Consider the following 22,499-nt stretch of genomic DNA (forward strand, 5'->3'; position numbering starts at 1 on the left):
CAGTTCAGTGTTTCAATTCAGATATGACTTTTGATTTCGGGGTTTACTTAATTTCGATTAGTTTCACTGAATTTTGGGTATTTTTATTTATTTAGATAAAAATATCCAAAACATATCGGATATCCGACGCCAAGTTCGGATTTCGGGTAAATTCAAAAATACCCGAATCCGAAAGCATCCGACCTGAACCCGACTTGATTCTATAAAATACTCGATCGGGTTTTATATGTGTTCATCCGAATATCCGAACATTCGAAAATCTAAACCCAAACCTGATCGGATACCTGAATGTCCAGACCTATTACCGCAATAACACGTTGAGAAAAAGAAAAAAAGAAGAGAAGAAGTACTATAAACTTGTAATTAACTGTAATCTACTTTAAGTTGAAGAGTGTAAATTTGAGGCTTTGTCTTTAATTCTGCTGTAAACTATACATATATATTTAAGATGTATCATGTACACCTTTTACAATTTAGAAGAAAAAATACATTTGTCTAACCCGAAATAAATAAACGTTAGAGATAATAGTTTAGTTACTAATTAAAATAAGCGCCCAAATTATTATTATTATCCAGTTCCTCCGCGACCTCGACCTCTCCTAATATAAACATACGTACATGAAACTCTCCAAAGCATAACAATCGCAAAGGCAATTAAACATCGACGTCGCCAAGTACTCTCTTATCTCTCTACTATTCTCTCTCTCTCTATAACATGTTCAGTACATAGGGTATCTTTAGTTTTAATATATAAAGATATATATAAGCATGTAAAATATATAGTGTATATATAGTATGCATGTCTAGGTACTGGATTGTATACCATCGTTCGTATGAAATTCTAAACTCACTAACTATATATATGGTATATGGATCATATACGTGTATATAGAGGATCATTCATTATGTGGAGGCTGAAGATAGGAGAGGGAAATGGAGAAGATCCTTACTTGTTCAGCAGCAACAACTTCGTAGGACGGCAAACATGGGAGTTTGATCCCAAAGCCGGCACGCCGGAGGAACGAGCCGCCGTAGAAGAAGCTCGTCGGAAATTTGTAGACAACCGTTCTCGTGTCAAAGGTTGCAGTGACCTCTTGTGGCGAATGCAAGTGAGTTTTTTCTATTCACCCCAGGAGATTTATTTGTTTTTATCATATGACAAAATGCCCTAAAATCTAATTAAATCCCCTAAGAATTATATATATATATATATATATATATATATATATATATATATATTCATAATTTATACACATGCAGATGCAGTTGGACTACAACCATATAAAAAATGAGGATTTTGGCTAAAAGTAGAATTGTCATCAAAACCATTCATATTGAAGGATCTGTGTTGATAATTTCACTGTGATGCTCTCTATGAATTCATATAGGAAATATATAACATTTTGTTTTAAAAGTTAATAGAATCTTCGTTTTAAGGCAAATCATTCGAAACAGAAAGAAAAAAGAAAAAAATAATCAGATAATTCAAAACTGATTATAATGGCTCTAGGAAAATCAAATTATGCAAATCGACCGAGAAAGAGCACAACCCAATCTAGTTGACAAAAGAAAAAAGGAAAAAAAATTGAACAACCATTGACGAAATCATAAAATGAAGTTATTATACTTTTGGGCCCCTAAAAGTTAAGTTAATGGGCCATGTGCAGTAACATGTTTGTGTTTTTTTTCCTTTGATTTTGATGTGAGTTGACTACTGTACGGTGTGTCGCACAGTTTCTGAAAGAGGCAAAGTTCGAGCAAGTCATCCCGCCGGTGAAGATCGACGACGGCGTAGGCATAACCCACGGAAACGCGACGGATGCGTTACGGAGAGGAGTTTCTTTTTTCTCGGCTTTGCAGGCCTCCGATGGTCACTGGCCTGGAGAAATCACCGGACCTCTCTTCTTCCTTCCTCCTTTGGTAATGTTTCTTCTTCTTCCTCGTTTTTTCTTTCAATTCTTACTCTATGGCTATCGGAGAATACTCAATTAGGGTTAGATTTAGAGATTTAGGGTTTCTAATTGAGAGAGAAATTAATGGAGGAAGGAGGAATCAATGAAACTTTTTGGCTGCAGGTATTTTGTTTGTATATCACAGGACACCTTGAGGAGATATTCGATGCTGAGCATCGCAAGGAGATGCTTCGACATATCTATTGTCACCAGGTACTCTCAATTGATGATGACTCTGTTTTTCTTTTTTTTTTTTTTTTTTTTTTTGTTAAAGAAGAGCCTTGACAAGTGAGATCAGAGTAACTGTGTAATCTGCAGAACGAAGATGGTGGTTGGGGATTACACATTGAGAGCAAGAGCATGATGTTCTGCACCGCGTTGAATTACATTTGCTTGCGTCTCCTCGGAGAAGGTCCCAATGGAGGACGAGATAACGCTTGCAAACGGGCCAGGGACTGGATTCTTGACCGTGGTGGTGTGACTTATATTCCCTCCTGGGGAAAAATTTGGCTCTCGGTACGCTTTTGGAACCATATCCTCCTAATATCAACTGATAGAAAGGTTACAATCAGCTTTTGATTTGTTTTGTATGTAGATAATTGGAATCTATGATTGGTCTGGAACCAACCCTATGCCTCCCGAGATCTGGTTGCTGCCTTCTTTCCTTCCAATACACTTAGGTTTGTTGTCTGTTTCCTTTTTCTTTGTTTGTTTGAGATCTTACGAATTGGCTCATTTTGAAATAGTTATTTCCTATCTGTTGATATTTTTGGTTTTTGATGGTTCCTCTTGCGCAATAACACATGTATAGGCAAAGTTTTGTGCTATTGCCGGATGGTTTACATGCCCATGTCATATCTCTATGGCAAGAGGTTTGTTGGTCCAATAACACCTCTTATTCTGCAACTGCGTGAAGAACTCCATTTGCAGCCTTACGAATCTATCAACTGGAATAAAACACGGCGTCTATACGCAAAGGTATGGTTGGCATCTTTTTTAATCTTGATATTTATATGTCACGATAACATAAACAGTACATCGTTCTTCTCGCAGGAAGACATGTATTTTCCACATCCTTTGGTTCAAGATTTGGTATGGGACGCTCTTTACCTCTTTGTGGAGCCATTCCTTACCCGTTGGCCGTTAAACAAGCTTGTCAGAGAAAGAGCTCTTCGGCGGGCAATGAAACACATACATTACGAAGACGAGAACAGTCATTATATCACCATCGGATGTGTTGAGAAGGTAAAACGTTGAGCGACCCTTTATCAAAACTATGCATATTCTTTCTAACTATCGTATGCTTGAATTCTAAAACTTTTGGCTTTTAGGTATTGTGCATGCTTGCTTGCTGGATTGAAAACCCGAATGGGGACTACTTCAAGAAGCATCTTGCTAGAATTCCAGATTACATGTGGGTCGCCGAAGATGGGATGAAAATGCAGGTACCAAAGGATTGAAAACCAGATATTAGGTGTAGTCTAGCAATGAGAATTTCTTATGAACTCTAATTTTATGCAGAGCTTTGGAAGTCAACTATGGGATACAGGGTTTGCGGTTCAAGCTATACTTGCTAGTGATCTCTCTGATGAAACCGGTGATGTACTCAAGAAAGGACATGATTACATTAAGAAATCTCAGGTTTGATATGTTCTGTTAATAGTAGTGTACCGTGAATTGCTCTAAAGAACAGGTGGATATGTTTTATTAAATCAAAGAACATTGCAGGTTAGAGAAAACCCTTCGGGTGACTATGAGAGCATGTACCGCCACATTTCCAAAGGAGCATGGACTTTATCTGATCGAGATCATGGATGGCAAGTTTCAGATTGTACAGCTGAAGCTTTCAAGGTAATCCAGCCAGTCACTGATGCAAAACAAGTTAGGCGTAGGTTCCTCGAGAGTTATGCCTCAAAAGTACTTCTTCTGTGTTGTAGTGTTGTCTGCTGCTATCCATGATGCCAGCTGAGGTTGTTGGCCAGAAAATGGATCCCGAACAACTATTCGATTCTGTTAATCTCATGCTGTCTTTTCAGGTAAGGTTGAATCTATAAGATTAATGTCCCAAAAAGGATTGGCTCTTAATAGAATTTACAACCCATGAATTCATCTAATGTAGAGTGATAATGGAGGTATGACTGCATGGGAGCCTGCCCGTGCATATGAGTGGATCGAAGTAAGAGCTGAAAGACATAAGGATGCTCGCATATTTTTTGCTAAATTAGAAGTTAGTAGGGAAAGATTCTCTGATGTTAAACCTTTTGAAAATGGTGTTTCAGTTGCTCAATCCCACGGAATTTCTGGCTAATCTAGTGGCTGAGCGTGAGTATGTGGAATGTACCTCCTCTGTTATGCAAGCTCTGGTTCTGTTCAAGCAACTCTATCCGGATCACAAGACGAAAGAGATCAGCAGGTCCATCGAGAAAGCAGTGCAATTCCTAGAAAACGAACAGAGGCCAGATGGTTCATGGTACAGTATATTACTTTTAACACAGCTCATACATATGGTTCAGAAGAAGCCTAACAAAATACAATGTGTGCTCGAGTCATGATAGGTATGGAAATTGGGGTGTTTGTTTCATCTACGCCACATGGTTTGCTCTTGGCGGCCTAGCAACCGCTGGTAAAACGTATCAAAATAGCCAGGCTATTCGTAAAGGTGTTGAGTTTTTACTCACGATACAGAAAGATGATGGAGGTTGGGGCGAAAGCTATCTGTCATGCCCTGAACAGGTATTTACGGGGATCAAGACCTTAATTAGTACATAAATTTCACCAAAATTATCGAATAAGTCTCTGTCTTGTTAACATGATGTATGTTTAGAGATACATACCTTCAGAAGGGAGAATATCCAATCTGGTGCAGACCTCTTGGGCAATAATGGGGTTGATCAGCGCCGGACAGGTTCAAATATATCATTTTGCATACACTTCTTATTCGATAAATACAAAGAAATTTATTTGATTAAATCCATAAAAAAACAGGCCGAGAGAGATCCAATACCCCTTCACCGTGCTGCGAAACTTATCATCAATTCGCAAATGGAAAATGGAGATTTCCCACAACAGGTTAGATCTTTGCTAAAAGTTTAGATTATATTATGTTTCATTTCTTGCATTATCTTTCGTAGTACATAATTTTGATCTAGAAAACTGTTTTTATCGCATTTGCAGGAATTAGTAGGAGTGTTCATGAAAAATTGCATGTTGCACTATGCTACTTACAGAAACACATTCCCATTGTGGGCACTTGCTGAGTACCGAAAAGCTGCGTTCGTTACTACTCATCAGCATCTATAGTTTTTATGGACACAAGAAAATACCGTATTGTATTATAATAAGATAAGATTCATGTTATGTGTGGATGCATGCTAAACTACGTCAAACACTTAGAAAGTTAGAAGTTGTGTTTATCGTGATTTTACTTATTTCATACCTGAAAAAACCATTTTATTATTTATTTATGTTATTTAATCTTTTAAAAAAGTTAAAGGATAAGAATTGATTATCATTTTACTTATTCAAATGAAAGTTTATCTAGCAAAATAAAATATTATCATCTTTAAACAAACAATCATTTCGTTTTTCTTCTCTTGTTTTCGTTTCGAGAAAATTAGTAATTATCTCATCTTATAACGTCACTACTTTTCTTTTAACTCTAGTAATCATAATCGTCGTGGGCTCGATAAGACGATGAAAGATCATCTTTAAGCTTCATACTTGACCGTTGAACCATCCGTACAAGTGCCTCCACAACTTCCGACATGGGTGGTCGGAACTCTGGTTCCACCTGTACACATAATGCGATGATGTCGGCGAACCTTGACAATGACTTTGGTGGGTAAAGCCCGTGCAAAGCTGGATCCGCTATATTCGACAATGCGTCTATGTCGTGAAGCTGTGGTGTCGCCCACCGCACCAACGATCTTTCTGGCCTTGGTTTCTCTCTGTTTATAGCACAACCCAACCCAACAAAAAATAACAATTCTTTTAGATATGAAATATCAAACTCATAATCTAAAAATTGAGATTTTATTTAACATGAATGATATTATAGAAATAGAACTGACCCGTCAAATGGAACTCGACCGGTGAGAAGTTCTAACATGACGACACCAAAGCTGTAAACGTCACTCTTTGGTGTATAAGCAGAAGGGTTCTTGGCTTCTGGTGCATTGTATCCTTCTCCTAGGTTTTGACTCGTTCTCTGCCACACCATATAATGAACATTATTACATTAATACTAGTAAACTCAGTCCCAAATTTCTACAAAAACAAGGGAAAAGTATAATGCTCACAAGATAGAATTTTGAGAGGCCGTAATCTGAGAGACGAGGGTTGAGATCTGCGTCTAGCAAAATGTTAGAAGACTTGATATTCTTATGCATCACAGACGGTGAACATGCCTCGTGTAGGTACCTACACACAAAAACGACAATGTATAATTAATGATCACAAATAAAAGATCGTTTGCGTTTAAGTTTTTTTTTTTTTTGTTTGGATTTCAGGAACATACTCGACGGCTCGAGCGGTCCCCAAGGCGATTCTGACTCTTGTATTCCAAGTCAACGGTTTACTGAAAGAATCTGACAAATGAAGGAACTCATGGAGTGAGCCGTTTCTGAAGTATTCGTAGACTAACATGTTGTGACCTTGCTCTGAGCAATAACCTACGAGCTCTGCTATGTTCTGATGCCGAATCTTTGAGACGCTCATTACAATGGGCGTTATATCTTCTGATTTACCCGAATCGAACAATGTCGAATCGATCTTCTTAACCGCCAAAGTCTGCATGAAATAGAAAATTTGATGAGTTGTGATGGTTACTTGTATAACACGTTAAGTAAGGGGATTACCCGTCCATCGGAATACTTGGCTCTGTAAACACGTCCGATTGATCCTTCACCGAGAAGATTTCCTGGTGAGAAATTGGCTGTTGCGCTCTGCAAATCAGAGAGCTCGAATTCCGTAGCGGAACGACTTGAAGTGGTTCGTTTCGCGTTGAGCTTGTTGGCGAACTCGGTATCGTTGAAAGACATCACACGCGACGAAACTGAATGCTTTAGTCCCTTTGATCCCATCCGGTGGATATTATTATCATCATCCGAATCTCCACCTTCAATATAAGCTCCTCTCGATCAGTTACTTGCAAAGCCAAAATAGGTCAAAAAAACATCTCGTATACCTTTGTAATCGTTGCCAAAATCGACACGTAGCTCTTGTGCAGATCCATGAGAGGAAAGAGACCTAAACTTTGGGGTGTGTTGACTCCTGTCTTCGTCGATGAAATGAGGAGAGATAGATGACTTTTTCTTGGAGACAAGCGCGATTAAAACGGCGATCAACACAAGAACTCCTAAGCTTGCTCCAGCGATCATCATTCCGGTCACAGCAGTTATACCTCCTCCGGCATTAGAACCTGAAGATTTTCGACCGTATCTAACACCCGGTGGTGGTGGTGGAGCAGTTTCAGTTGAACAGTCGTTGCCTTCAGTCCTTTATCAAACGCAAAAAACAGAGAGAAAACAGGGGAACTCTTTTATATATCCTCTGTTTTTTCTATTTATGTAAAAACTGTTTCTTGTGTAGAAAGCAACCTTTTTCACTTACAGTAAACTGTCTATATCCTTAAGCTCATTAGGTATCCATCCTTCGAACCGGTTGTCTTCGACGTTCCTGTAATCACACAAGAAGAAAACGAATGTTTTTTTAGTATCGAGTATGGGAATTGTGTCAAAACCTAATTAGATGGGTTTTAGTCTTTTAGATGCTTACAAGTCATCAATGGCAAGGTTCCTGAGAACGTTTATGTCGCCTGTGAAACGATTTTCCTGCAAGTGTCTTGCACAATTACAAGACAAGATCCAATTTTAGCATCCGAGAAAGAAAAAAAAAACTTAAATTTTAATTGTTTCTTATTCCATACAGTTTTTTGAGGCTTGTGAGATTAGCAAAACTCTGAGGTAATTTCCCAGAGAGTTGATTTAACGATAAGTCCCTGCATAAGTAATATTGGGTGTGTAAGGTCTGAAATTAAATGATTTCTTAAAACATTTTCGGTTAAAAATATAACTAAAGGAATTGTACCTACAGAGTTTCGAGTTTTGACAGTTTCTGAAACATATGTGGTAGATCTCCATTGAGCTTGTTTTGTCCAAGGTTACTGCAATCAAATATAAATTAACAAGTGATCATAAACCCTAACTAACACCAACGATATACTTGATGAAGTTTATTTGCTTTCACTCACATGCTTTGGATACTTTTCATTTGAGATAAGGAGTAGGGCACGTTTCCATCGAGTTCGTTTTCAGAAAAGTCTCTGTATCAGTTAGAAGATTACGATTTGTTTCTTGGGTAATAAGTGATCAAAAAACAAATGTATGAACTTACAGATTAGCAAGGTTGGGTGGGAGTTGATAAGGTATGTTCCCTTTTAGATTGTTTTTGCTGAGATCACTGTACTATCACCAGATTTTAAAACCAAAACTGTTATTTTCTGATTTCTAGTTTTTTTAACTGATTTAAAAGAGACTATTAAATGAGAATCCTCACAAAGTTGTGAGAGATTTGAGGTTGCTTAGTAGATAACCGAGAGATCCACTTAGCTCCAAGCCTGATAACTGTCTGTCGGAGAAAGAAAAAAAAATGAAAGAAATAAGATAACTTGTGATACAAGTAAGGATCTGAGATTAGGGATTTAAAATATATTAGGGTTGTTATTATATACAATTCGGTGACGGAAGAGCCTTTGCATTTGACGCCTTCCCAAGAACCGTCGCAGGGATCACCTCCGCTAGATTTCCAGCCTTTGAGTTTCGACGGTGAATTTAAGCTCGTAAACATCACGTTCAAAGCGGAGACTGCCAAAACATTTCTGATTAATTCTTGATCGGTCTAATCTAGTAGTAATCACATATTAAAACATGTTTTTGTCTAATAAAAAAATGAGATTTAAGCCTCAATTGTATTTTACCTTCTTGGTTATCGGTTTTTGCTTGGACTAAAGTGACGACAATAGCGAGAGAGACGATCAAGAGGTGTACGAGCTTCTGCATCATCTAGATTTGCAAGAAAGATATAAATTAGGATTCGGGGTTAGGGTTATGCTTCCTGGTTTGATTCAAGGACAAGACAACGAGGGTTTGAGAGAATGTGCCATTATAATTAGATTTAGGGGTGGAGACATTTTTGAGGTTTGGTTCAGGGACAAGATATTTCACGACCATTAACTTTCGCTGGTATTTTAGATCTTTGAGGGAGAACGATAGATGCGCAATGACGGTGAAAAGATGTGTGTGTGTCTAAATTTTTAACCAACCAATTATTAAAAAATAAATTTGTAATTTGTCAAAGTACAAATACTTGGGCTGATCTGAGCGTTAGGCTAATGTGTAGTCTCTCTCATATAGCCCAGACAAACCCACTTGTACGCTTAAAGTGAGCCTCCTAAAAAAAAAAAGCTCAAAGCCAAGACATAGGTATACCATCAAATTTATACACATCTTCAAATCTAAGTTTATTATTAACCCAAATACAATTTCTGTAAAATTTATTGCAGTAGAATTACAATATGCGGTATTGGTCACAAAATAACAATTTTGTAAGTGGGAATATCTTTGTTCAAAAATTTCAATATTTACTAGTTTGAAAACCCCACACTTATGTAGAAATATTGTTGACTGAAATAGCATATATATTGAAAAAGAAATTCATTTTACTTTAGATCAAAATACTTAAATGTCTTAGTTTCTGATTCTTTTATTACCTAACTTTGATCCGTGAACCAAATAGATGAGTTTTGTTGAAGTGTGCAGATATAATCTCGAAGATGAAAACCTATAGAAGCTATAAAAAATGACACAATAACATGATTTTACTTGAAACGCTCTAAACCAATGCTTTTATAGCTGATTTTATTATATGTTACACGTATGTTTTTACTTTTACAACATATAAAGAAGTACACTTAGTCAAACTTTATTCAATTTATCTTGTACAATAGGATTGTAAAACAGTTTCAGAGAAGGAAAAAAATATATTTCATTGGTAGAACCAACCCATAATAGATATCTATTTATTATGTTAAATCTGCTAAGTCCTAAGAATTACCGATTTACTATAAATTTTTAATAAAATAATTTCTTAATTTTTTAGGAATAAGTAAATAACTACGTAATTTCTGATATTAAACGTTGGAAAGGATGTTATTGGTTTACAAAAAATAAAAAGGACATTTAGTTGTTACGAATGACTTTGACTCGGAAGTCGGAATATTCAAATATCACATATATTTCAAATCTTCCCCAACGACATTACAAAATTTAGCCACACTTTTTTCCTTTACAACACAAAATTTGTCCACGTTGACAAATGACAAGTATCCTTACACCCCCATTGAAGTTTTCAACTGTCGACTATTATATATTGTCCATATTTGCATGTCTATGTTTAAAACTTAAAAATACTTGCAAAAAGACAAGTATCAATTATTTTAGTTATGATATGCTCATTTCATGAACGTTTGGAGAAAAAAAAATAAAAAATAAAGAAGGAAGTTTGTAGTGATTTTAAAGTGACTAGCGACAAAAGCAGTGAACACATCACCGTGTTAAGTTTTTACCATTAGTACAGATCGAAGCAATACAGATTAATTTTATATCAGTAGAGGTGGGTCTAGGTTTAGTAGTTAAATCTGCTTAATTTTCTATTTGTAATACAACAACTAGGAAGATGAACAACCAATTAATAAAAAAATTAAACTATAAATAGCTATCAGTGTTATCAATCAATTACAGTCAGAGTAGTCTTGACTAAACTCTAAATGGTACAACCACACAAGAACCAAGCTCAGTTAGCTAGTAATATCTATATAGTCAATACTATATATCAACTTACATAACAAACAACTTTTTCTAAGTATCAAATTATTTATGATATACATATATATATATATCAAAATATCTGCGTATGTGATTTCTCTCGTAAAAATTAGACTTCAACTGATTATATCGCTACATATATAAATATTCAACAATAACAACATGTTTTTTTATATATTTTTTTGTAATTGGAATTGTTTTATGATGATGATCATAGGTAAACTGCAAGTAGCAAATAGAAGAATCTACCAAAAACATTTGACGGATAAATGACGAGTGTTTTAAAAATAATTTTGTGAAAGAAAGTTTTAATGGTCAATTTAAATGGAACATTAATTTAAAATACAAGGAGGTTGGTTTTATCTGCGTTGGCGGCTAGACGTATTTTGGTAGTGCACGCGATCATTCTAATGACACGAAATGCGTGTTGTCGAGATAGTGCACGCAATGACGCCAAATGCGTCTAGTCGAGGTACGTATCATGATAGAATTATAATACTATATGTGTGAGAATGTGATTTTCACATATTGAATGACTACGTACAAAAGCTATATACGGTATATAAATATAATCTAGTAATTGTCAAGAACATTTGTAGCATAGTAATGTGTTACTATTTGTTTATGTCACCATCCATACCATATCCAGTGCCGGCTTAAGGGGGAGGGCAAAGGGGCGTGTGCCCAGGGGTCCATAATTTTTCAGTAAAAACTCGATTGAAGTACGTATGTTGTTGGCAAAAGAAAATGGAGTCGGGTAATGTACAAGTATTATATTGAGCAACGCGTAATCGAACAACACATCAGAGAGGTATGATTTGATTAATATTTCAATAGATATATAGTATGGTATACGGTCGAACCATCCAAATAAACCATTTGATCATTTAGGCCTAGTTCGTTTGATCATTTATTTCCATCTAAATAAACCATTTAAATGATTCATCCAAATGATTCATTTGAATGTCAAATGATCCAACAAACAAAGCAAAAAATTGGTTCATTTGGATGATACATCTGAATGGAAATATGTTTGTTTGGTTTATTTACATTATCATCTAAATAGATTTGATTAAAAAATGACTAAAATACCCATGTTTTGATCTAATAATTTTTTTAATCTTAACCATATTAATTTTATTTATTGATCTAAAATATGAAAATTATTAGATCAATACTTACATTTTTGGAGTTGCAGAAACAGACATTATCATACCCATTCAATACCAAACAAAAACTCCAAAAATCTTAATATCAATATTATTATTTTTGACATTTATAAATTTCTATTTTCATAAAATATATTTTTTATAAGATTTAAAACATGTTATGCCAATTAAGAAAAAATCAACATCAATATAACAAACAAAAACTCCAAAAATTCCAATATCAATACCAAAAATAATTTCAAAAGATTTTTACAATAAAAAAGCTCACAAACCAAAATCTCCAAAAGATAACACAATATTAAAACATGAAAAGCTTCATGATAAAGATAAATTTGAAAGAAACCTCCAATCTAATGTCATGCTAGAGGTCATTATAAAGCAGCTACAAGATTATTCCAGTACACCAAATAGAAGTCTTGTCTACGTCACATTAGACACTCTCTAAACTACCATCAGCTCTCACCAAACCTCAAATTTTCCCATTAAGAAAACTGGACCACACAACATACACTATAGTGCTTTATGTATTCAAGATCTCACATAGAGAACCAAGTCTTGGAATTGAGAATCGGAAAACCCTATTTTCTCTTCTTTGGTCGAGCACGAGATTCTTTGGTCGAGCACGAGAGAGATGAAGAAGGGACATGTTTTGGGGTGTAAATGTTCCTATAAATGGTCAAAAACGAACATCATTTTTCATCTCCATTGAAATGATCCATCTTAGTAGAGAAACAAACAGGGCCTAATACAATTATTCAAATACAAAGACCCAAGGCAAAACATAGTATCACATAAAATGAGGAGAGACAAAAAAAACATTTCCAACCGGAGAACTTGAACACACTAGTTATATACCCATAATTGATAACGCATGAACTATGAAATTAGGGTTTTTACTTTTTAAATCTTGAGATAATCATTGTCAATAGGTTTAAACACATGAGAAGCCTCTTCCTCAATGAACTTCAACTGTCCTTTCGTAAGGTGCAAGTAAACCATCCAATCTCCGTCGTCCACTGAGCTTGGCATCGGCATAACGTATCCGGCGCTGCCTCCCCATGGGAAATGGTAAGATCCAAAAACCGGCGAGCCCCACCCGTAATCCACTTGGGTCACGGGAAAACTCCTCCCGGAAGAAACCACAAACGCGGGTCCATCGTCAGATCCGACGCTGTAGATTCTTGAAACCGCAGGTGTTGGGCGGCGAGTCTCAACCCAATCGATCAAATTCAAAAAATGTTCTTTGGTCGCTGATCTCTCCAAGAATCTGTGAACTTCATCGGTCACCCAAGACAGTGGCTTGTTAATCAAGTCATCGATTCTCTGTCCACCAAATGGGATTGAAAGAACGTTTCCGAAGTAAGTATTGTTTTCTTGCTCCATAAGTCTCCTCCTTCCGTCCACGACGATCCCGAGTTTTGAGGTCTTGCTAGGGACTGGATGATCTTTAGCTGTTTGTTCTGCCACGAGTTTCCACAGAAACGCACTAAATGATTCAAGTTTTGTCCTTTTACCGTTTTTCGAGCTGCTGGCTAGAGTTTGGAGCTCGTCTAATGCATCCGCTTTTATGTAATAGATACGGCTCGTAAGGAGATTTTCTGGATTGGTAGTTTCTTGTGGAGGGGGCAAGGAGGTGACAGGCATAAAAATTTGGTCTATAGATGAATCGATGACCAAAGGTCGTCGTGGGTTTAGCAGAGATCTTCGAAACGATGGTACACAAGAGATTGGTACGTCAGACCGTGATATCTCGGCCCACGATAAGAGAAACATGTTCATGGAATATGCGTCCGCTACACGATGATCAAATGTGCAGCCAACAACTATGCTTCCACATTTCAGTTGAGTTACCTGTTCAGACAATTAGACAAAAAGACGAGTTATAAATATAATGTTGTTGTTGTAATGAACTAGTGTTGTCTTACGCTGAAAGTGTTACCTGAATCGCTATGACTCCATGTTTCTTGATGGGAACAAGCTTGCCAATACTTTCATCAGGATCATACAGGTTAAGCTCTCGAAGCTCCACGTCAGCACTGGCTTCCACAAAATCTACGCCACGATTGTTGCAGAGAATCTCCGGTTCTCCGGTAGTATTGGTGACGATCTCGCCGGCAAAGGCGTAGTAGGAGACGAGAGTCTCTGCCAAAGCCGTCTTGAGGGTTTCATGAGCCACTGTGTTGGTAATGTTAAGTGATTTCTTGTAGCAGAAGCAAACGTTGACGTCGAGAGGAGGAAGGAGGAGGTCGAGGTTCGAGAGTGGGAGCCAGTGGTCCTGGAGGGGAAGAGCCGCTGTGATGACTTGCTTCCTGGTGGTGGTCACGTGGAAGCCACGTGCTTGCTCCGCCGCTTCTCCCATTTGGGTTGTTGTTTTCGGAGAGAATGAAGAACGTAGTGTGGTGTGGGTTGTTGGAAGATGCTGTCTAGACGAGAATTTATAACAGAGTTTAGGAGTGAATTAGGTGAAACTTTCCAACATTTCGTTTGTTTATTAATTGGAAGAAAAAAAACGAAATACTCATAAAAATAATATTTAGGTTAAAAGGTTAGCGATCTATTTGATTTTATATATTGGCTTGGTTTATCTTCGATTCAATTCTAATTATATTTATTTAAAAAACAAAACAAAATCAATAATATTATCGAATGCCATCGACAATTTGGTCCGAAGTTTCAACCATTCATTATCCGTACCAATATTATCGAACATGGTTGATTACTGCTGAACATGTTTCAAACATGTTCATAGCAGAGACCAACTGCTGTTTTTCAACCAATCAATAGTTTCTCTTCTCTAAATATTCTCAATCACCCTTACCAAAATTTTTGTTTTTTGTCACTTAAATAAAAAAAAATCAGTGTTTTTGAGTATTTACACTTTTACAGTCATCTATAACGATATCGGTAGTCTTTTATTATTTTCCCTGCATCGACTTTTTTTTTTGGGTGGGATTTTCCCTGCATCGACTTTACTTCTTATAATCTCATTTATTACACACAAACTGTTGATTTTTCACACATTGTCACTTTTCAGTTCACGCATAATTAGATTTCTCTGAAATAAGTTTATGTATATTATGATGATTTAGTATAACATAATACATTTATTTAACTCTATATATATTATTTCTCAATATTTAGTTTTGTTTATTCATTACTATTTATACAATATACTGGATAAAAATATCCTACCATGTATATATAGATCATACAACAATATATGTATTGGTCATGCATTATGTATTAACGAAGTGAGTTTTTTTTTCCATTTATAATGTATTAACGAGAGTCTTCATTGTTTTTTATTGTTTTTCTTTGGTCTTTTTGTTGTTCTCATATACTCTTCTGTTTCACAAAAAGGATCATTTTAAAGTTTTAATTTTGTTTCACAAAGAGTGTTATATTAAAATTTTAATCTTGTTTCACAAAAAATGTAGTTTTGTGTTTTCAATGCAGTTTTAAGACTAAATATCTCTTTTTTATCTCTACTATTTCAGGTTATTAATTAAAAAGAGTAATATGTAATGTATTAATAAAGGGTAAAATAAAATTCGTTTATTTTTTTTAATTTGTGTGAAAAATGTTAGAATGATACTTTTTGTGAAACTGAAGGAATATTAAAATAAACGAATGGAGTGAGTTTTTTTTTTTTTTTCGTCAACTGATGAAGTGATTCCTAATAAGATAATTTTAAATGTGAATTCTCTACAGTCTTTTATTATATTCCCTCAATCGACCATACTTCTTATAATCCCATTTATTTAAACAAAAACTGTTGATTTTTCACACATTGTCACTTTCCAATTCACGCATAATCAGATTTTCTATGGAATATATTTTATTATTATGATTTAATCTAATACATCTATTCAACTCTATATATTTTATATCTCAATAATTTTTGTTTGACATCAAATATATCTCATAATTTAGGTTTTTGATTCATCATTATTTAGTACAATATACTGGATAGAGATATCCTACCGCATGTATAGATCATACATTCATACAACAGCATATATTGTCATATATTATGTATTAATGAATTGAAATATTAAATATTTTGGCTAAAAGATATACTGGTAGATATATGATGTGGTAGACTTTGATCATTGATGGGTAAAACATATACAGTTTACGCTCAGATATCGCATATCTAAATGTTATCTCTTTCCAATTTAATAACTACCGATGATTATATTGCTTCTCTATATGGTGGTTGTACTTACTGTCTGTCGTACGTAATTCTATATATTATTAATCTAAATTTGGCCTTAATTAAGTCGGCTGCCATACAAAGGATAAGATTGTGTGTGTTAGTGAACAATTAACTTGGTCTATTCTAGACGACGATGACCATTTTGTAAATACATACAGTTACCAATACAAGAAATTATGATATACCTTTCTTAGACAGCAACATGCTTATTAAACTATATGCATTGTCCGTTAATACGTCTAGTAATAAATTATATAAACACCTCGATCGAGAATTGTTTGGTGACAAGTGGCAACTGGCAACAAAGATTCACACGACGTGTTTATACGGAGTATATATTTGTTTTCTGAAAAATGCTAATTGATTGACATAACAAGTACTAAGTACTAGTATAAGTATAACAAACAAAACAAAAACAAAAACCGTGATATCATTCATCATGATACATTAACTCGGACGTGTACGAATGGCACTGTTTCCTACTAACACGTCATTTAAAATCTGATAGTTTAATAAGATAGAAGACCAAGAATCATCTCCTTTAAAAAAAAAAAAAACATCTCCAATGGGATCATGGAGACGTGCAATTAATTATTTGAACGAATTTAGCAAACAAGCCCTTAAAAAATAATTATAATAATTTGATGGGTATGAGTTGTATGACCTATGAATGTATGATCATTCTTCAAATACATGTTACTCCCTCCAATGGGATCATGGATACGTGAGTCGTAAGGCATCGATTTATAAAAAGGAGAAGTAATTTATCATTGCTAAAAGCAAAAACAATAAATCACTAGATTAAAATAAAAATACAAAAAAAAATGTGTATATAGTAACGCAAAGTGGACGATATTATTCTTTGAATTCACATATCTGTTTTTAGATACACTGCAGCTAGCAGTCATATTAAATTAGGTCCATAATCAAAAACTAAATCATCATTAAATCATTAATGGAGCGAATTTGAGACATCCAAATTGTGAAAATCAAAGTCTCCGGAAAACATTATATCGTTTTCACAATTTTTGATCAGTTGGTCAAATTGGTTGAACCATGGATTGTTTTAAAAATAATTTGACAAAATAGCATTTATTTTAATCTCAGGAACACTAACATTTTTCTGTGCCATGTTTCATTTTTTCTTTTTCATTAGGACATAAAAGTGCTGTTGGTGTAGGAGAAAAACAAAAAAAAGTAAGATAAAATGTTGACGATAGAAAATAAAAAGAGCCAATGGGTAGTATTCGTCGTTTTCTGCTCCATGTTTCATTTTTCTTTTTGATTAGGGAAAAAAATAAAAAAATATATCATTTATTTTCTATTGAACGTTTAATACTTGATCTTTTTTAGTTAGAAGGTTAATACCCGAAAAATTTAACTATTGTTGTTTTCATACTTACAATCTCTTAACAAAAAAAATATTCCAATTTTACCTTTATTCATTTTTATTGAATATTTATTTATAAAAAGCAGAAAATTAATTTTAATTTTATCGAATAAAAAGTGATTGTTATTAATATTTTCAATTTATCTGTGTTTTATTTCTTTATTTAAAATTAAATGTTTATTTTTTTCCAAAATTTTTAAAAAAAGTTTTAAGATTTCTCTAGATAATAAAAAAAAAAAAAATCTCAAAATCAACTTTAATGAAGCGTCGCCAAACTCACTCCTCATCGGAAACTAAGCTTATATCCCTTTCTTGAAATCCAAATAAATTTCTCAATCGTTTATCCACCTTACCAAACCTCACAACACCAACCTCTCCACGACAACCAAATTCGTTTCAATTCTATGTGCTTCAGCTTCAGCCTCTGTTGAATCCGAGCAACAAGAGTTCAATTTCGCCGCCGGCCCAGCCGCATTACACCCTCTGTTGAATCCGAGCAACGAGACTTCAATTTCGCCGCCAGCCCAGCCGCATTACAACCGCGCGCAATCGTCAAAATCTGATCGGCGTAACGGTATGGCTACGATGGGGTATATGTCCATAAATGTTGCTTCATATATGTGACGTCTACAACTGCAAGTAGAAAAAGGCGTTAGATATGAAGAAATGAAATGTAGACGGAGATGGAGGGGGAGTATCTTCTGGTCAACTGAATCAGAGTAAGAAATATATCACTGTGGGTGAGTTAGCTCGGGTACAGATCGATTCAAGGATTCAAACTTTCTTTTTGTATCCCCCAATTTCAATTTTTTTGATTTGGGTTTTAAAATTTTAAGAAACTGGTTAATGCTCGGGAATCACAATGAAATTTAGGGGGTGTTATTGAATGGACAAAACAGAGTCATCGATGATGGTAATGAATTTGATAACACTAATCATTTGGCAATTAGAGATCGATTATAGTCAAGATTTCAAAGAAACCCAATCGCAGAAGCGTTATTCAATTTTAATTTTGGAAAAAATATATATATAATTTTTAAATTAAAGAAGTAAAACACAGATAAAATGAAATTATTAATAACAATCATTTTTTATTCGAATGAGATTAAAATTAATTTCCTACTATTTATAAATAAATAGTCAATAAAAATGAATAAGGGTAAAATTGGAATATTTTTTTGTTAAGAGATAGTAAGTATGAAAACAACAACACTTAAATTTTTCTGGTATTAAATTATAGGTTTTTATTAATCTAAGTATTAATCTTCCAACCCAAAAAAACCAAGTATTAAACTTCCAAATAAAAAAGGAGGATTTTCAAAAATACCCCTTTTCCTACGTTACTTTTTAAAAATAATTTTTCATGTTGGTCATTTTCAAAAATACTCTTTTTCTATGAATAAAATCACTAAATTCTAAATTCTAAACCCTAAACTCTAAATACTAAACCCTAACCCCTCAAAACTATATCCTAAATGTAATATGAGAACCCAAACCTAAAAAAAAAATTATAAAAATTAATTTAACACATTGAAATTATGTAAAAGAAGGTAAAAATGAAAATATTCAAAAAAGAGGGTATTTTTGAAAAGGGGTATCCCAAAAAAGGTATTTTTTAACAAATTCTCAATAAAAAATAGATTATGTATTTTTTAGCTTTTTTTCTTTTTATCTTTATATTAGTAAAAGAGAAATACAGCTTCTACTTCGGACGAAAATGCCCCCGGTGTCATTTACCATACAACAATTCATTAAGGTTAAATGAGACATTTAAGGTTATTGGTCGGGTTTTATTTTTAAAATCACCTCAAATTGTTAAATTGGATATCTCTATCGGGTCAATTGTGGAGAAATAACCCGAGAATGTTGGATCTGGATCAGAAAATCATTGATAATGGGTTATCGGATTTTTTTTTGGGAATTTTTTTTGAACTGAACAAAATCTCAAAATTTCATGGAGAATTCAAGTTTTCTCCATCAGGACCCTTCACTGTACCAATAACGATATCGGAGAAGGTGATTGCCGGTGGTGACTCACCGGAATGGTGACGATGTCGAGGAAAAAAATAGAAAACTATGTATTGTTTTTGTTTGTAACTTTTAAAAAATTGTTCAATGCTGGATAATACATTAGAGTAAACAAAATTACTTCAAAATCGTGACAAGATCAAGTGATGGGTTGATGTTAGATGTTGTGATTTTTGCAGAAATCGGATCTAAAAAGAAGAAGATAATGACTATTTAATGATTAATTTACATTAAAAAAAAAGAAACGGTTTGGCGTCGAACCGAGGAAAATGCTGTACAGCGATCGGGCCTTTACCACGAGGACACGTCTTATTTCATAAATTATATTACAAATAAACTTGATATTCACCATTAGGGCATCTCTTAACCCACCTCTATATTTGCTTTTTAACTCTATTTTAGAGTAAAATCTACTCCAACCCATCTCTATTTCTATCTCTGTAATAGAGATCTCTATTTTTTCCTCTATATATAGAGGACCTCTATTTTTTCCTCTATAATAGAGTTAAACTTTTTTATTTATAAAATGGTCCTTGAACTTTTAACACTTTTATATTTATGATCAAAATAATTAAAATATATATTTAAATAGTCTAATTCCTATGTTTTATTATTTTAAATGATGCAATGTATTTCTTTTAATAAATGTGATATTAAATAATATTTATGAATATTAAAAATTTAAATAATATCATAATTTTATGAAAGTTTCATAAAATAAATGGGTTAGTTTGCAAATTTTATAAGTAAAAGCTATTAATAGTAAAATAAAAAAAGAATCTCTATGGAATATTCTTTTTTAGAGAAAAAAATAGAGGTATTCATTGGAGCAAAATTCACCTCTATTATAGAGTTCCTCTATTTTATAGGTAAAAATAGGGAAAATCATTGGATATGGTGTTAGAAGGAAAAAAACAATAAACAGTAGTTATTCAAATTTTGGTGGTAAGTAAAAAACAATCCGCTAGAATAGGAAACGAAACAAGTAATAAATTCCTAAATACCAAAAATTGTGGAGCAAATAACTTCAAATTTAGAAAATAAGCCCGAAATTAGGTAGGTAAAATATGTCAAAATTCAAATTCGGATCTTTAAATTTTCTTTTTATTAATTTAATTAGCATTTACAATTTAAAAAAAGGTTTCCAAAAACTGTTAGTCTAAAATTCTATATTTTTGGAAACAATAATTACGAAATTAATTATAAGAATAACAATTACTCAATATTTATGAAAATCGATTGTAATTGTTACCATAAAAACAAAATTATTAAATTTGAGATAGTATTTATGATGTAAACATATTTGGTATATATTTTGAGATATTTATGGAAATCTAATTTAATAGTATTATTGAATATCAACATATCATCATTTACTTTAGAGTTACAAAAGTATGCTAATTGAAAAATCATAGTATATACATACTATATATTATATAAACTATTTATTTTTTCTTTAAAATTTAGCATATTCCAGTCCACTAAAATGAGATTTTTAATTAAGTTTAATTTAAATTATTCTTTAATTAATGTATGGTATTAAATTGATTGAAAATATATCATTGATGCGAAAATCGTATGCTAAATTTAAAATTAAATAGCTAACCTACATTTTAGGGAATACTTTCAATTTGTTACCTTAAAATCATACATTTAAATTTTAAATTTTACATATATAAACATATTTAATTTGGTAAGATATTGTGCATCTCACCAATACAATCTAAACACTTAAGACACATATATTCTCATTGCCTTAATTTCAATTTTCAAAAAGATCTTTAAAATAAATCTGATCTTATTAAACCTAACTTGTGATAAAATTTAGCCGACCCTTCCTACTTCCTAGCCTATAAATAGGTAATAGATAATCTAATTAAATCATTCACATACCCACATAAACTCTAGCACTCATTTTTCAAAGCTTTTATGATTTGTTTTTCATGTTGTTTAACTTTATGATTTGTTTTCTTTAAATCTTTGAGTTTATTTTGTTTGGAATAGAACTTGACTAGAGAACACATCGGTATCGAAGCCATACATTGAGATATGTGTGGTATATCTCTTTATTTTTCTAATTAAAGAGATTTAAGATTGTATCTCTTTGATTTTTTCATCTCAATTGTGGTAACTGGAATGTCTACAAAAGTTATTAAATGGTTGATACATTTTCGTTTTTACGTAATTAAGATTGCCTTTGATGTTTTGTTTCTTATATTAGTTTTTTGGTTCACAGGTGTCAAATAGAACTAACGACTGCAAGTTATAAAGTATCTCAAGTGTTTAGAGTAAAGGACTCAAAATGAGATTGCCAAGATACTAACAGTGAGTTTGATGCATAAGCTGTTAGTTCAGTGTTTAAGTATGTTCTCAAGAATGTTCAACATGTATGTTTCTAATTCGGGTTTGGTGGGTAATGGGTATCTTCCACAAAGATGCATCATCTACTGAACTGCCACATATGGATAAATAAATAAACATGGAGAAGAGTCGAGACATATTTAATAGAACACTATAGTAGATCATGCATTTAGTTAAATTTCTCATGATATATGCAAATATATTAGCTGCATTTAGATTAATTTTGTAATACAAAACCCACATAGTTTACTTACATTTAATATATACCTTAATTCTTAAATCCATTTAGTATAAATGTACTTATATTATCAAAAATATAATATGTACTATTATAATAATTTAGACTTAGTAACTAATATACTTAATCAAATATTTTCAATATTCGATTATTTACTTTTAAATTTTATATTACAAATTTAAATATTATTCTAAAATTGCTTTCATATTAAACGAATATATAATGTTACACATAAAATTACACATTTTTAACTTAAATCA

The 22,499-nt window shown here is 33.3% G+C and overlaps 3 protein-coding genes and 2 long non-coding RNA genes across 8 annotated transcripts; 3 read left to right on the top strand and 2 right to left on the bottom strand.

Annotated features, from left to right (window-relative positions):
• Positions 1–381: 381 nt before the first annotated feature.
• On the top strand, positions 382–5,272 carry LOC104714181 (beta-amyrin synthase 1). Of its 3 annotated transcripts, none has more exons than XM_087457433.1 (18): positions 382–674; positions 893–1,109; positions 1,735–1,920; positions 2,076–2,165; positions 2,271–2,468; positions 2,548–2,632; positions 2,764–2,930; positions 3,006–3,197; positions 3,284–3,397; positions 3,474–3,593; positions 3,681–3,803; positions 3,890–3,988; positions 4,072–4,128; positions 4,232–4,422; positions 4,508–4,685; positions 4,777–4,857; positions 4,938–5,021; positions 5,127–5,272. In XM_087457433.1, the coding sequence occupies exons 2-18, from the start codon at positions 906–908 to the stop codon at positions 5,250–5,252; spliced, it is 2,295 nt and encodes a 764-aa protein (XP_087313559.1). In that variant the 5' UTR covers positions 382–674; positions 893–905; the 3' UTR covers positions 5,253–5,272. The 3 variants fall into 3 exon arrangements, with proteins under 3 accessions (XP_087313559.1, XP_087313560.1, XP_087313558.1); XM_087457434.1 differs by having other exon boundaries at positions 471–674; positions 2,251–2,468; XM_087457432.1 differs by having other exon boundaries at positions 534–674; positions 2,764–3,197.
• Positions 5,273–5,463: 191 nt separating this feature from the next.
• Positions 5,464–9,195, bottom strand: LOC104703240 (protein STRUBBELIG-RECEPTOR FAMILY 5). 2 transcript variants are annotated; one of them, XM_010419212.2, is made up of 15 exons: positions 8,929–9,195; positions 8,683–8,815; positions 8,508–8,579; positions 8,346–8,411; positions 8,203–8,274; positions 8,044–8,115; positions 7,879–7,950; positions 7,728–7,793; positions 7,563–7,628; positions 7,138–7,448; positions 6,809–7,068; positions 6,469–6,740; positions 6,251–6,371; positions 6,023–6,159; positions 5,464–5,899 (listed from the first exon to the last, which is right to left on the bottom strand). In XM_010419212.2, exons 1-15 carry the CDS (start codon positions 9,011–9,013, stop codon positions 5,611–5,613), a joined length of 2,094 nt encoding a protein of 697 aa, XP_010417514.2. In that variant the 5' UTR covers positions 9,014–9,195; the 3' UTR covers positions 5,464–5,610. The 2 variants fall into 2 exon arrangements, with proteins under 2 accessions (XP_010417514.2, XP_087313561.1); XM_087457435.1 differs by having other exon boundaries at positions 8,040–8,115; positions 8,929–9,157.
• A 2,234-nt stretch (positions 9,196–11,429) lies between these two features.
• LOC147941886 (uncharacterized) lies at positions 11,430–14,670 on the top strand. Its single transcript, XR_015560977.1, has 3 exons — positions 11,430–11,645; positions 12,933–13,362; positions 13,580–14,670. It is a non-coding gene; the product is annotated as an uncharacterized LOC147941886 (long non-coding RNA).
• Positions 12,675–14,405, bottom strand: LOC104703241 (coniferyl alcohol acyltransferase-like). Its single transcript, XM_010419213.2, has 2 exons — positions 13,943–14,405; positions 12,675–13,854 (listed from the first exon to the last, which is right to left on the bottom strand). The coding sequence occupies exons 1-2, from the start codon at positions 14,360–14,362 to the stop codon at positions 12,904–12,906; spliced, it is 1,371 nt and encodes a 456-aa protein (XP_010417515.2). The 5' UTR covers positions 14,363–14,405; the 3' UTR covers positions 12,675–12,903.
• A 6,853-nt stretch (positions 14,671–21,523) lies between the features above and the next one.
• LOC147941887 (uncharacterized) lies at positions 21,524–22,380 on the top strand. The gene is made up of 2 exons (XR_015560856.1): positions 21,524–21,696; positions 21,877–22,380. It is a non-coding gene; the product is annotated as an uncharacterized LOC147941887 (long non-coding RNA).
• Positions 22,381–22,499: the final 119 nt, after the last annotated feature.

This window comes from Camelina sativa, chromosome 7, assembly GCF_030686135.1.
Source record: "Camelina sativa cultivar CO46 ecotype springtype chromosome 7, ASM3068613v1".
Lineage (NCBI taxonomy): Eukaryota > Viridiplantae > Streptophyta > Magnoliopsida > Brassicales > Brassicaceae > Camelina > Camelina sativa.

Excerpts from the sequence above, each read along its gene's own strand:
- LOC104714181 (XM_087457432.1), top strand. The coding sequence starts at position 906 with ATGTGGAGGCTGAAGATAGGAGAGGGAAATGGAGAAGATCCTTACTTG. Across the intron at positions 4,686-4,776 it reads ATCTGTCATGCCCTGAACAG|AGATACATACCTTCAGAAGG; the intron begins GTATTTACGGGG and ends ATGTATGTTTAG. Across the intron at positions 5,022-5,126 it reads ATGGAGATTTCCCACAACAG|GAATTAGTAGGAGTGTTCAT; the intron begins GTTAGATCTTTG and ends TCGCATTTGCAG.
- LOC104703240 (XM_010419212.2), bottom strand. The coding sequence starts at position 9,013 with ATGATGCAGAAGCTCGTACACCTCTTGATCGTCTCTCTCGCTATTGTC. Across the intron at positions 7,069-7,137 it reads TTTTGGCAACGATTACAAAG|GTGGAGATTCGGATGATGAT; the intron begins GTATACGAGATG and ends CTTATATTGAAG. Across the intron at positions 6,741-6,808 it reads CCAAGTATTCCGATGGACGG|ACTTTGGCGGTTAAGAAGAT; the intron begins GTAATCCCCTTA and ends TATTTCATGCAG.
- LOC104703241 (XM_010419213.2), bottom strand. The coding sequence starts at position 14,362 with ATGGGAGAAGCGGCGGAGCAAGCACGTGGCTTCCACGTGACCACCACC. Across the intron at positions 13,855-13,942 it reads ATGGAGTCATAGCGATTCAG|GTAACTCAACTGAAATGTGG; the intron begins GTAACACTTTCA and ends TTGTCTGAACAG.